We start from the raw sequence: 15,365 nt of genomic DNA on the forward strand, positions 1-15,365 counted from the left end.
TTCTCTTGTTTCCTCAGGTGTCCAATATTCTCTCTACCCTGGAAACAATCCTGACTAAAGGAGAAGTTCAGTCTGTTGTGGTTGAGTATGAAGCACTTAATGTCATTATCCGGTGAGTGCTCTGCAATATTCCACTGTCAGCGTGCATTTTAGGGGGGAAGCTTTTTATACAAAACCCAGGTGGCACTAAATGTTCTAAAGGAAAAACTCCAAAGCTGCTTGAGTTGTTTATTGTGTTTAGGATTGTTTGTCTCCAGGGATGCCTGGTTTTCACTGGGCTGGAGGTGGTTGCTGGGTGCTGTGGGTGGCTTTGGGATGGGAATGGTGCTGATAACAGCAGGGCTGTTGGAGTTAGTGCTGAGCAGAGTTTGCTCTGAGTCAAGGACAAGGGGACACAGCTGATCCCAGGGGATATTCCATGCAATTGTGCCCAGGGTGAGCTGGGGAGCTGCTGGGCTGTGCACCACTTGTTTTGTGTATTATAATAATTAAAATATTGCCTTAATAATAACATCATCATGCTGAGGCAGAAATTGGACAATATTGCTTTCATTTTTAGTGGCTCTTTAGGAATTACTTCCCACCTCTCACCAGTGCTTCCCAAGTCATGTTCTTACTTTTTGTTTGCCTGCTTGAGAAATACAAATTCTCTGCCATTATTTGGGGGTTTATTTAAAAATATCTTATTTAGAAATATCCCCTTGGCAACACATTTTAGTGCAATGTTTCCCATCACACTGTTGAAATTCCTGTCTAATTCCAAAAGTGACTTTTTAGGACCATCACTGTGAGCATGTTGTTCTGGTCAGCAGGACTGAAATATTAAAAGTTGACCTTTATTTAGTGCTCATTTAATTTCTGTTTTAGTTTAGTAAATACATAGAGCTTCTATATTTACTCCTTTTTAAGTTTTCTCTTTAACTTTTGGCATCTGGTTTGAGCTGCAAATCCATTTTAAATAGTTCTTTTAAACAGTTCTTGTCCTCTGGCTTTAATAAAATGACTTGAAAGGCAGAACTTTTCTTTAGTGCAGCAAGTTCTCCTTAAACTGTAGAGATGGGGATTTGACTTTCCTGGGGAAAAGGGGACTTAAAAAAATCCTAGGATTTCTAGATTCAGGCTAACTTGAATATATTCCAGATATTCCCATTTTTGCACATTTTTTGGTGTGAGTGGGCTGGTGGAAATGTGGGAATCTGAGGATAAAATCGGAGCTCTGAGCAGCCAGTGTTGATGGAGTGTGTCCAGACCTGGTTTGGATTTGCCCAGAGTCTGCTGGAGTTGTTCCCAGCTGTGTGGGAGCTCTGGGGACCCCAGGGATGCTTCATGGCCACACCTGCCCTGGCCAGTGTGCATTCCTTCAGGGTAAAATGGACAGCACAGCTCTCAGTCAGGCTGCTGTGCTTCTGGAGAGGTTTGTCTGAAATTACACCTGAACTTTGCACTTTTACTGCAATCTCAAAATACAACTGGTTAAAAACGTTTGGGATGGTTTCCTAAAATCCTGGATTGAATTACGGTATTTATTGATTATTATCTTTGTATCAAAGATTGATACAAAGATAACTTGAGTGCCTGAGCTGCTGTTGGAGATCTGTAATCTCTAACTTTTTTTTGGGATTAAAAATTGATTTAAAATTTTTGGGATGGTTTCTTATAAATCCTGGATTGAATTAGAACATTTATTGATGATACACAGATAACTTGAGTGCCTGCTGTTGGAGATCTGTAATCTCTATTTTTTGGGATTAAAAATTGATTTAAGAAATTTGGGATGGTTTCCTATAAATCCTGGACTGAATTAGAGCATTTATTGATGATACACAGATAACTTGAGTGCCTGCTGTTGGAGATCTGTAATCTCTATTTTTTGGGATTCAAAATTGATTTAAGAAATTTGGGATGGTTTCCTATAAATCCTGGATTGAATTAGAACATTTATTGATGATACACAGATAACTTGAGTGCCTGAGCTGCTGTTGGAGATCTGTAATCCGTATTTTTTTCATCCCTATTTTTTTGGGATTAAAAATTGATTTAAAAAATTAGGGATGGTTTCCTATAAATCCTGGACTGAATTAGAGCGTTTCCTGATGATACACAGATAACCTGAGTTCCTGAGCTGCTGTTGGAGATCTGTAATCCCTATTTCTTTGGGGTTTTTTTTGATCCAGCTTAATGGAGCAAGCTCCAGCGCAGATGGGAGAAGAGGCTGTGAGGTGGGCCAAGCTGATCATCCCCCTGGTGGTGCACTCGTCTCACAAAGTGCAGCTCAGAGGTGCCACTGCCCTGGAGATGGGAATGCCCCTGCTCCTGCAGAGGCAGCAGGAGGTGGCAGCTGTCACCGAGCACCTGATGACCACGGTGAGTGACACTGCTTGGGGAGCATTAATTCCATTTTCTGTGCATTGACAGCAACTTCTTGATGCCAGTGGTTTTAATGGAAAAAATAGCAATGTAAATATTCACTGCCAAAAAGTGCCCAGCATCAAAGGGGATGGGAGGCAGAATTTGGAGAGGGAGGCAGGAAAGCAGAGCCTGCTCAGCATTTTCCATGTCCTTTGAGTCCCCTCCTGTGCAGCAGCAGCAGCCCCTGCGTGTCCTTGATGGAGCTTTTCATGTTCCCCTTCACTTCCAGGACTGGCCTCACTTGGCTCATTTGTTTTGCTTTATTTTCTGCTGAAAAACCCAAAACCCAGCCAAACAAGGGGGTGTTTGGTGTGAGGGCGTGTTTTGACTTCAGAGTTGGAGGAAACGCAAATATTTGAAGACATGAATTTTGCTTTGTTTGAATGAATTTGCCATTGTCAATAAGAGCCATGAATTTCAACTAAAAAGAGAATCAGGTGGTAGCAGATGCTGTGTGGTACAGAATGAAATCCTGATGTGGAAATATCAGAAATGCTGCTCCACTTCCTCTTGGCACCAAAAGCTGTGGATTGTGCTGAGCAAAACAAACTTGTGCTTAGTTTAGGTATATAAGTTATATATATATTTCATTGTAAAAAATGCATATTATAGATATAATTATATATAATTATATATTGTAATATATAATGATATATATAATATAAATAATATATATTATGATATAAGAGATATATTACATAATATATACAATATATATTATATATTATATATATTATATAATATATATAATATTAGATTGTATATTATATATATTATATATTACAATATAATATTTATATATAATATATATAATGTATTAATATATATAATATATATATATTTGCATAATCTCAAATCTTGTCTGTTGGTTGTGTCCCCAGACATTGGCATGAGTGTGTAGTTTTTAGAACATTTAAAATCCGTTTCTTGTAGAAATTCTGTTTCTTTCTGCCTGCAGAAATTAATTTCCGAACTTCAGAAATTGTTTTCTTCCAAAAACGAGACCTTCGTGTTAAAGCTGTGGCCCCTGTTTGTCAGATTGCTTGGAAAGGTGAGCAGAAAAGCAAGAAATCTTTAGGAGAGGAGTTTGGAGGAGCAGAAATCTCTTTTAACTGTGAATTTCCTCCTGCTCAGACCCTGCACCGCAGTGGCAGCTTCATCAACTCCCTGCTGCAGCTGGAGGAGCTGGGCTTCCGCAGCAGCTCCCCTGTGGTGAAGAAAATTGCCTTCATTGCATGGAAGAGCCTCATTGATAACTTTGCTCTAAATCCAGGTGGGTCGAAACAAAATATTTAGCCTGATTTGTTTTCATACAGGTCATACCTAGCTGGAAAAATCTGCATAACTTTAATGCATAACTGGAAGAAAATACGGCTGTTAGTGGTCAATGCATTATTTGTATATCACTGGATAGCCACGTAATCTTGCAGAAAAATTAATTGTGCAGAGCTAAAATTCAAGCTTTTGTTGGTTTTTCCCTTGTTCTCTTTTCTTTTTGAGGCAGGGTGATAGTTTGATCATTTGTTCTATCCTAGTTTTTGTGCTGGGAATGCTAGAAATAGAATAAAATTAGTAAATTGTGTTTTGTAGTGCTATAAATGATCCAAAGAGCAGGGAAATAGAGTTTAAAACATTCTGTGTATTCTATTTTGAATGGTGTGGTATAACTGGAGAAAGGCAACACTTCAGGATTCCAGAAAAAAATTTTAAAAAGTTTAAAAAAAGTTGTTCTAAAGGTGTAACCTGAATCTGGACAAGTTTTTATTCTACCTTCTGTTAAAATACAATATTTTTACCTTGATTGTGCTTCTCTGTGTTCTGAAGAAAAACTCAGTGTTTGATTTTGCCGTCCCTGGAGCAGATGGAACCTAACAGAGCAGGCAAGAGGGAGTTTCTTCTGTTTATCCCAGAATCCCAACATGGATGGTTGGGTCCAACCTCCCTTCTCAAGTGGGGCAGGTTGGAATGCAGAAAATTTAATTTCAGTCTTTGTATTGAAAAGAAATTCTTGATTTTTGCGGAGTTGTTTTAAGCAATAATTAGAGCAGTAAGAGAATTTGGAAGGTTGGTGTGGTTGAGTTTTGCAGATAACTGTTAATTGAATTTGAAACTATAAGATATTGGGAAAAAACCAATGGTTTAATCAGATTTTGCTGAGCTGTGCTTGTTTAAAATGCACCTTTTGGATCCCCCAGACATCCTGTGCAGTGCCAAGAGGCTGAAGCTGCTGATGCAGCCCCTGAGCTCCATCCATGTGAGGACAGAGGCTCTGGCCCTGACCAAGCTGGAGGTCTGGTGGTATTTGCTGATGAGGCTGGGGCCTCACCTGCCCTCCAACTTTGAGCAGGTAACTCAGGGGACAGGAATCCCTGTGCAGCAGAGTGTAAAATATTCCTGTTCCATCCCTGTCTGCTGTGCTACTGAAATCAAATCCCTCAGGGAACCGATTTGTGCTTGTGTGTGGTTACAGATTGTGTAAAAGGAATATTTGGGACTCACAGCCCCAGAATATTGGAGAGTCAGTGGGAATGCCCTGTGAGCATCTCTGAAAACTGCCCTGAGTGCAGCCATGGATTATAGATGTGTTAAATAAAGGCTCTCTGCTCCTTTCACCAAGGAAGTGTGGGCTTGGAAAAGGCTGCCACAGGAAAACTGGTGAAAGACCATAAATATTTGGGAAGATAAAAAGAAAAGTGATGGAGGTGTTGCATTTCTAGTCACACTCTGGAATGGACCTGTTTCTGTTCAACACCTGGATTCCATTAAATTAATCCTAATAAATTAGGCTTGTTAAAATATACTGCATCCACCAGGAATTTTTGTTTGATTAGACACTCTAATTCATTCTGAATACCCAGAAACTTTGATTTGGGAGCAGCAGCCGAGTCTGTGCAGCAGAATGTAAAATATTCCTGCTTCATCCCTTTCTGCTGTGCTACTGAAATCAAACTCCCTCAAGGAACCAATTTGTGCTTGTGTGTGGTTACAGATTGTGTAAAAGGGATATTTGGGACTCACAGCCCCAGAATATTGGAGAGTCAGTGGGAATGCCCTGTGAGCATCTTTGAAAACTGCCCTGAGTGCAGCCATGGATTATAGATGTGTTAAATAAAGGCTCTCTGCTCCTTTCACCAAGGAAGTGTGGGCTTGGAAAAGGCTGCCACAGGAAAACTGGTGAAAGACCATAAATATTTGGGAAGATAGAAATAATGCAGGTGTTGCATTTCTAGTCACACTGTAAGTGGAATGGACCTGTTTCTGTTCAACACCTGGATTCCATTAAATTCATCTTCAAGATTAAGGGAGGGAAGAGTATTTTCTTAGCATTATTAAAACACACTGCATCCACCAGGAATTTTTGTATGATTGGATACTCTAATTCATTCTGAATCCCCAGATTTGTGAGCAGCAGCCCAGTCTGTGCTGACTGAAATGAGTTTTTTGTGGCTTGCATGTGTTGTAGCTGTTGCTGGGGTCCCTTTGCAGGTTTGTGTCCCTCTAATCCAAAGCACCCTGAGTGTGGATCCTGCTGCTGCCTTCCCAGGGACGCCCTCACGGCCCAACAACCCCAGCCTGGGCTCAGCAACCCCTGGGCAGAAACCAGGTACTGAAACATCAACCTGTGGCAATTTCCAGCTCTATTTCATGTGCAGAGAATCATCTCTTCTGTTTGTCATTTTCTGCTGTTCCATTTATAATTCTCCAGAAGTTTCCTGCATGGTCACTGCATGGTTTATTTGGGCAAAGTGAGGTTGTTGCTGTCATTATTTAAAGTTTCAAAAGTTGTGCCCATCACAGTTGAGGGCTCGGCAACTCCTGGGCAGAAACCAGGTACTGAAACATCAACCTGTGAAAACTTCCAGCTCCATTTCACATGCAGAGAATCATCTCTTCTCTTTGTCATGTTCTACTTTTCCATTTCTAATTCTTTTTCTTCACCACATTTGAGTTTTCTGCATGGCCACTGCATGATTTATATGGGGAAAGTGAGGTTGTTGCAGTCACTATTCAAAGTTTTAAAAGTTGTGCCCATCACAGTTTGAGGACCAATGCCTGAATTTAATGCTTGAATTGTTTTCTCTCTTGCAAGGGAGCTCTGCTTTGAAATCTTATTTTTCATCTATATGTGCTATTTATATGTGCCCTTTTATTTCTGTAGCATTTTTAGTTTCTGCCTGAGTAGTAAAGAACCTTGGAATGGTTTGGGTTGGAAAGGACCTTAAAGCTCATCCAGGGACACCTCCCCCTATCCCAGGCCCTGGCCAGCCTGGCCTTGGGCACTCCAGGGATGGAGATCCCACCCTGCCAGCCAGGAATTCCCTCCCAAATCCCAAAATCCCACCAAACCCTGCCCAGGGATGATGATCCAGCAGGAATTTTTAATGCTTTAACCACATGTAAAACCACCTCTAGTTTGCATTATTAAGTATATTCTGGACTTTCCTTGGATAAAGGACATTATCCTAGAAAAGTCTAGAATATACTTAATAATACAAACTTTTTTATTGAAAATCAAAATACCACCTCTAAATATCGAGTGAGGAACTCCTGGTTTTCCTTCCCTTTCTGGAAGCCTGGCACCCATGGCTTGTGCCATTGTGTTCTGCTGTAATCAGGAGCCTCAGAGATCCTGCATTTGGGGAGTTTCCTGTTTTCCCCTTCTTAAAAAAGTTCATCTTAGTCCTGGGAGATCACAGCTGAGTTGGTCAAAGTATTCTGCCAAAACCTCTTAAATTTGTGTTCCAGGTGACAGAGTTGGCCAAAATATTTTGCCAAAACCTGTTAAATTTGCGTTCCAGGTGACAATTTCCAAAGGAAACTTTTTTTGAAGCAGCAGATTTATACAGGTGTTCAGTGGCTGTGCAGGCACAGCTTCCATGGAGATTTGTGTGGCCAAAATAAAATTTGGTGTCCTAGAACTGACAATTTTGGGGCATGTTGAAGTGAGGGGGAGAACGACCATCCTATAATGCATCGAACTCCGAATTTATTGATCGATCAGTCACTTTAAATAACAGTGTTAATTAACTTCATGCATATTCCAAAATCCAGGTTTACGATAGGCTAACAGAGAAAACTCTAACCACTCCTTTTGTTTTACAATACCGTTGATTGTTTACATAAAATAAAACCAGTGTTCCCACTGTGATATGAACAGTTCCCAAAACTTCCACATCTGTTCCCAGGGTGCCATCTTTTCCCAGAGAGGGTGTTTCGCTTGTTATGGGAAGACTGCCTGAGAACCTTATTGTTTATACAAGGATGCCTGAGAGAGACTAATTGTTTATAGAAGTCAGGCTGGGAACTGCTTTGGAACTGCTTCACAGCTACCTGTTACTTTTCTCTCAGTTGCATGGCTTCGTGGCCTTTTTCTTTAAGCCATGCTTGAACTAAACTCCCGACATGGGCAGATATTTAAAATCCTGGGGAAAATTCAGCTGTGATAGCAAACCCTGCTCGCCTGAGAAGGCTGGCCGTCAGAGGTGCCCTTCAGCCGGCAGCACTCCGTGATTTGCCCTTTCCCCGGGATTTCTGTGGTGTTCCCGTCCGTGTGCCCTCGCTCAGGTCCTTCCTTCGGTGTTTGTGATCCCAGGTACCCCCAGGACAGCCCTGGGCAGCCCAGCGGGGGCGCAGCTCTTCCCCTCCATCCAGCTCCTGGCCGTGGAGATGCTGCTCCACTTCCTCATGGGCCCGCGCGTGCTCGAGTTCGCCAAGCGCAACAAGCTCGGCCTCAGTTTAGGTAGGAGTTTTAGAGTTCTGTTTTATATATAGTATAAAATTTTATATACAATATAATATTTCAATATCAGAATATTTCAATAATTATAATAATATTGAATTACTTTAATTGTTAAATAATTCTAGTATTATTAAATGACTATATATTAATTAATTGATAAATATTATAATAGTCTAATAATTTTAATAATATCATATAATGTAATGATTATATATGATATGATATAATATATAATGTAGTATGATATAATATAATATTCTATAATATAATATTATATAAATTTTATATCATATAATATATTTTATATATCTTGTATAATATATATCATATATCTTATATATCATATATCATATAATTTTTAATATAATTTTATATATAACATAATGTAATGTATTATAATGTAATGTATTATAATGTAATGTATTATAATGTAATGTATTATAATGTAATGTATTATAATGTAATGTATTGTATTATAATGTAGTGTATTATAATGTAATGTATTATAATGTAATATGATATATGATATTATATAATATTATATAAATTTTATATAATATCACATATCTTTATCACATATCTTTATCACATATCTTTATCACATATCTTTATCACATATCTTTATCACATATCTTTATCACATATCTTTATCACATATCTTTATCACATATCTTTATCACATATCTTTATCACATATCTTTATCACATATCTTTATCACATATCTTTATCACATATCTTTATCACATATCTTTATCACATATCTTTATCACATATCTTTATCACATATCTTTATCACATATCTTTATCACATATCTTTATCACATATCTTTATCACATATCTTTATCACATATCTTTATCACATATCTTTATCACATATCTTTATCACATATCTTTATCACATATCTTTATCACATATCTTTATCACATATCTTTATCACATATCTTTATCACATATCTTTATCACATATCTAATATAGCATATCATATATATCATATATCATATATATCATATATCATATCATATATCATATCATATATCATATCATATATATCATATCATATATATCATATCATATATATCATATCATATATATCATATATATCATATCATATATATCATATCATATATATCATATCATATATATCATATCATATATATCATATATCTTATCATATATCTTATCATATATCTTATCATATATCTTATCATATATCTTATCATATATTGTATCATTGTAATATAATTTTATATATAATATATAATTTTATATATTATTTAATATAATACATAATTTTACATAATAATATATAATTTTATATATAATATGATGTTTATATATATAATATGATGTTTTTATATTTTTACGTATGATTTATAATTATATATATTTTTATATAGTTTAATAATTTTACATTTTTAAATATATACCTTATATTTTTATATATTTATATTTCTACTTATACAGTTTATATTTTTATATATATATTTTTAACTGTAAAAATATATTCGTGTCATCTCAAATCTTGTCTGTTAGACTGAAATGATTTAAACTCGTAACTGTTGTCAGTTTTAAGATATCCTTGTGTTGAAAATGCTGTAAATACACAAAGACTTGGTTATTTTTAAGGTTTCTTTTCCCAGCCAACTGCGGAGTAAGAGGTTTATGGAATGTGTTTTTTTGTTCTTGTAGAGCCTCTGCAGTACCCACTGATCAGTAGCCCTTCTTTTTTTTGCAAGCATGCCAGCACTCTGATAAATGCTGTTCAGGATGGCTTTGTGGCAATTGGCAAAGAAGTTCCTGGTGAGAATTCAGTGGGGAAATTTCAATATTTTCTGGGAAATCAAGTGGGCGAGGGGAACATGAGAAATCAACACTTTGTGTGATGTCCTGATGTTGTGAAAAGTAGAACTGCTCTGATTGCTTCGAAATTTGGGTTCTGTTCAACCCAAGCCTGTCCTTTAGCACCATTTGTGCTTCAGCTGGGCTTTGTGCAATGTTTTCATTTCAAACTGAAGGAAGGCACTGTTCCCTTGCAGACTGCGTGCTGAACGTTATCTGGAAGGACATCAATGGATACGTGAGAGCGGCGATTGAAGCAGGTAAAAAAGGTCCTGGGCTTCAGTTTGCATTGCTGCCACTCACAGCTGGTTTATTTTAAACCAGAAATTGCTCATTGTTCATTGCTGGGGTCCAGTCTGAATCAATAATTCTGTTCTAGTTTAAAGCAGTTTCAAAAGAAAAACAACTTCCCCTCAAGTCTTCAGTATTGAGGAATGGAGACAGAAATTGAAGTGTTTGACTCTTTTCTTCATTGAAATTCTGTTCCACAGTAAACTGTAGAGTTTACAGATGTATAAAAGTTGTTTCTCATTTTAAAAATAGGAAAAAGTTTGTATTATTAAGTATATTCTGGACTTTCCTTGGATAAAGAACATCATCCAAGAAATAAACATACTTAATAATGCAAACTTTTAATTGAAAATCAATCAGAACACGACGAATTCATCCATTCTTTGCATGAATACAAAATTCCACAACTTAAATGTACCAAAAATCAAATCCTTAATGAAACAAAGATGTTTCCATTTCCTAATTACACTTGAAGGTTTTTATTTAAAATTTGGAGTTTCATTTCTGTTATGAGCAGAACATACCTGAATCTCTGAAGGATTTGGTGAATTTTTACAGATTTACACAGAATTTTTTTGTTTTTGCACGGGAAGTTTGGTTGATGCTGAGAGTGATCATTCTGTTCTGATGGAAATGTTTTTTATTTCAGGAAATAAGAAATGTTTTTTATTCCAGGAAATTGCTCATTGTTCATTGCTGGGGTTCAGTCTGAATCAATAATTCTGTTCTATTTTAATGCAGTTTCAAAAGAAAAACAACTTCCCCTCAAGTCTTCAGTATTGAGGAATGGAGACAGAAATTGAAGTGTTTGACTCTTTTTTCTTCATTGAAATTCTGTTCCACAGTAAACTGTAGAGTTTACAGATGTATAAAAGTTGTTTCTCATTTTAAAAATAGGAAAAAGTTTGTATTATTAAGTATATTCTGGACTTTCCTTGGATAAAGAACATCATCCAAGAAATAAACATACTTAATAATGCAAACTTTTAATTGAAAATCAATCAGAACACGACGAATTCATCCATTCTTTGCATGAATACAAAATTCCACAACTTAAATGTACCAAAAATCAAATCCTTAATGAAACAAAGATGTTTCCATTTCCTAATTACACTTGAAGGTTTTTATTTAAAATTTGGAGTTTCATTTCTGTTATGAGCAGAACATACCTGAATCTCTGAAGGGTTTGGTGAATTTTTACAGATTTACACAGAATTTTTTTGTTTTTCCGCGGGAAGTTTGGTTGATGCTGAGAGTGATCATTCTGTTCTGACTGGAAATGTTTTTTATTTCAGGAAATAAATGTTTTTTATTTCAGGAAATTGTTCATTGCTCGGGTCCAGTCTGAATCAATAATTCTGTTCTAGTTTAAAGCAGTTTCAAAAGAAAAACAACTTCCCCTCAAGTCTTCAGTATTGAGGAATGGAGACAGAAATTGAAGTGTTTGACTCTTTTCTTCATTGAAATTCTGTTCCACAGTAGAGTTTACAGATGTATAACAGTTGTTTCTCATTTTAAAAATAGGAAAAAGTTTGTATTATTAAGTATATTCTGGACTTTCCTTGGATAAAGAACATCATCCAAGAAATAAACATACTTAATAATGCAAACTTTTAATTGAAAATCAATCAGAACACGACGAATTCATCCATTCTTTGCATGAATACAAAATTCCACAACTTTAATGTACCAAAAATCAAATCCTTAATGAAACAGAGATTTCCTAATTACACTTGAAGGTTTTTATTTAAAATTTGGAGTTTCATTTCTGTTATGAGCAGAACATACCTGAATCTCTGAAGGGTTTGGTGAATTTTTACAGATTTACACAGAATTTTTTTGTTTTTCCACGGGAAGTTTGGTTGATGCTGAGAGAGATCATTCTGTTCTGATAGAAATGTTTTTTATTTCAGGAAATAAGAAATGTTTTTTATTCCAGGAAATTGTTCATTGTTCATTGCTGGGGTTCAGTCTGAATCAATAATTCTGTTCTATTTTAATGCAGTTTCAAAAGAAAAACAACTTCCCCTCAAGTCTTCAGTATTGAGGAATGGAGACAGAAATTGAAGTGTTTGACTCTTTTCTTCATTGAAATTCTGTTCCACAGTAGAGTTTACAGATGTATAAAAGTTGTTTCTCATTTTAAAAATAGGAAAAAGTTTGTATTATTAAGTATATTCTGGATTTTCCTTGGATAAAGAACATCATCCAAGAAATAAACATACTTAATAATGCAAACTTTTAATTGAAAATCAATCAGAACACGACGAATTCATCCATTCTTTGCATGAATACAAAATTCCACAACTTTAATGTACCAAAAATCAAATCCTTAATGAAACAGAGATTTCCTAATTACACTTGAAGGTTTTTATTTAAAATTTGGAGTTTCATTTCTGTTATGAGCAGAACATACCTGAATCTCTGAAGGGTTTGGTGAATTTTTACAGATTTACACAGAATTTTTTTGTTTTTCCGCGGGCAGTTTGCTTGGTGCTCGGAGTGCTCATTGTGTTGTGACAGGAATGTTTGTATTTCAGGGAATAAGAAGGAGAAGGGGGGCTCAGAGGTGCTGCCCACGCTGCTGCAGGCGCTCCGGAGCATCGTGAGCAGCCGGGCGGTGCCCGCGCACAAGGCCCTGGTGAGTTCTGTGCCCAAGGCCGGGAACGCCCGGCGGGGGCTGGGGCTGGGGAATGGCGGCGGCTCCGCTTTCTGCTGCGCTTCGGCCAGTTGGGGTTTGGAATTTTATTGGGATTTTTTATGGATTTTTTGGTATTTTTTTATAAATTTTTGGGGGTTTTTTTGTAATTTTTCTATATTTTTTGTAAATTTTTTGTTATTTTTTTGGTATTTTTTTGTAAATTTTTGGATTTTTTTTTTGTAATTTTTTTGTATTTTTTGTAAATTTTTGGATATTTTTTTGTAAATTTTTTTCTAAATTTTTAGGGTTTTTTGTAAATTTTGGTATTTTTTGTAAATTTTTTGTATTTTTTTGTAAAATTTTTTTTATTTTATTTTTTTTGGTTTTTTTGTAAACTTTTTGGTATTTTTGTGTAAATTTTGGGGGGTTTTTTTTGTAAATTTTTTGGGGGTTTTTTTGTAAATTTTTTGGGGTTTTTTTGTAATTTTTTTGTATTTTTTGTAAATTTTTTGGTATTTTTTTGTAAATTTTTTTGGTTTTTTTGTAAATTTTTTGGTATTTTTTAAATTTTTGGGGGTTTTTTTGTAATTTTTTTTATATTTTTTGTAAATTTTTTGGTATTTTTTTGTAAACTTTTGGGGATTTTTTGTAAATTTTTTGGTAGTTTTTGGAAATTTTGGGGGTGGTTTTTTTGTAATTTTTTTTATATTTTTTGCAATTTTTTTGGTATTTGTAAACTTTTTGTTATTTTTGTAAATTTTGGGGGGGTTTTTTGTAAATTTTTGGGGGGGTTTTTTTGTATTTTTTTGGGGTTTTTTTTTGTATTTTTTGGTATTTTGAGTTTTTTTGTTTGGGGTTTTTTTTTGTAATTTTTTTCTATTTTTTGCTATTTTGTTTTTTTTTTTGTTTTGGGGTTTTTTTGTAATTTTGTATTTTTTGGTATTTTGAGTTTTTTTGTTTTGGGGCTTTTTTGTAATTTTTTTGTATTTTTTGGTATTTTGTTTTTTTTGTTTTGGGGTTTTTTTTGTAATTTTGTATTTTTTGGTTTTTTTTTTGGGGGGGGGTTATTTTGTAAATTTTGGGGTTTTGTTTGTTTTTTGGCTTTTTTGTAATTTTTGTATTTTGGGGGCTTTGCTGGGTTTATGTAGCATTTGGTTGGTTTTGTACTTTATCTATATTTGTATCTTTTTGCATTTTATCTGTATTTTTGTGGTTTTTTTGTATTTTTTTGTCTATTTTTTGTGTTTTTTATAATTTGGGGGGATTGTGGTTTTTGTATTTTATTTCTATTTACCATATTTTCCTTAAAACACTTCAGCCCTCAGCAAAAATACATTTCAATTTTATTTTTTAATTTCCTCCTGCCCAGTCTCTCATTGACATCACTGCCAGGGAGCTGCCCCCCAAAGCTCTGGGGTCCCCAGCGTACCAGGTCGCTGACATGGATCTTCTGCATGTGAGTTCATTCATTAGTTTAGTTCATTCATCCGTTCATTCATCCGTTCATTCATCCGTTCATTCATCCGTTCATTCATCCGTTCATTCATTCATTCGGGGACTTCATTGATGCTGCGAAGTTTTGGAAAATGAAATGATTTCGTGTTGCGCATGACTTTGTTTGAGGCCTCACTAATTGAAATGTGTCGTTAATGAAATTACTGCACAAGAAGGGCTGATATTGGCAACTTCTAATGACTGAATTTCTGGCTAATAATAATAATAATAGTAACAATAATAGTGAAATTCTGGGTAATAATAATTTTGAATTTCTGGGTAATATTAATAATAATAATAGTGAAAATCTGGGTAATAATAATTGGGAATTTCTGGCAAATAATAATAATAATAATAGTGAAATTCTGGGTAATAATAATTGGGAATTTCTGGCTAATATTAATAATAATATTAATAATAATAATATTAACAATAGTGAAATTCTGGGTAATAATAATTGGGAATTTCTGGCTAATAATAATAATAGTGAAATTCTGGGTAATAATAATTGGGAATTTCTGGCTAATATAAATAATAATAATAGTGAAATTCTGGGTAATAATAATTGTGAATTTCTGGCAAATAATAATAATAATAGTGAAATTCTGGGTAATAATAATTGGGAATTACTGGCTAATAAGAATAATAATAGTGAAATTCTGGGTAATAATTGTGAATTTCTGGCTAATATTAATAATAATAGTGAAATTCTGGGTAATAATAATTGTGAAATTCTGGTTAACAATAACAATTGTGAATTTCTGGTTGATAATAACAATTGTGAATTTCTGGCTAATAATAATAACAATAATAATTGTGACTTTCTGGCTAATAAGAATAACAATAATAATTGTGATTTTTCTGGCTGACAATAGTAACAATAATTGTGATTTTTCTGGCTAACAATAGTGACAATAATTGGGAATTTGTGGCTAACAATAGTGACA

The 15,365-nt window shown here is 34.9% G+C and overlaps 1 protein-coding gene across 1 annotated transcript in view; it reads left to right on the forward strand.

Annotated features, from left to right (window-relative positions):
- RIF1 (replication timing regulatory factor 1) overlaps positions 1-15,365 on the forward strand; it is a 37,851-nt gene that overhangs the window by 5,077 nt on the left and 17,409 nt on the right. The window contains exons 5-15 of the mRNA XM_059476519.1: positions 18-112; positions 2,175-2,364; positions 3,368-3,460; positions 3,544-3,682; positions 4,605-4,756; positions 5,896-6,013; positions 8,003-8,149; positions 9,843-9,953; positions 10,190-10,252; positions 12,824-12,924; positions 14,294-14,380. Of these exons, the coding sequence (XP_059332502.1) occupies positions 18-112; positions 2,175-2,364; positions 3,368-3,460; positions 3,544-3,682; positions 4,605-4,756; positions 5,896-6,013; positions 8,003-8,149; positions 9,843-9,953; positions 10,190-10,252; positions 12,824-12,924; positions 14,294-14,380 (1,296 nt within the window). The remainder of the gene's footprint in view (positions 1-17; positions 113-2,174; positions 2,365-3,367; positions 3,461-3,543; positions 3,683-4,604; positions 4,757-5,895; positions 6,014-8,002; positions 8,150-9,842; positions 9,954-10,189; positions 10,253-12,823; positions 12,925-14,293; positions 14,381-15,365) is intronic.

The sequence above is a fragment of the Ammospiza nelsoni genome, chromosome 7 (genome assembly GCF_027579445.1).
Source record: "Ammospiza nelsoni isolate bAmmNel1 chromosome 7, bAmmNel1.pri, whole genome shotgun sequence".
NCBI classification, from domain to species: domain Eukaryota; kingdom Metazoa; phylum Chordata; class Aves; order Passeriformes; family Passerellidae; genus Ammospiza; species Ammospiza nelsoni.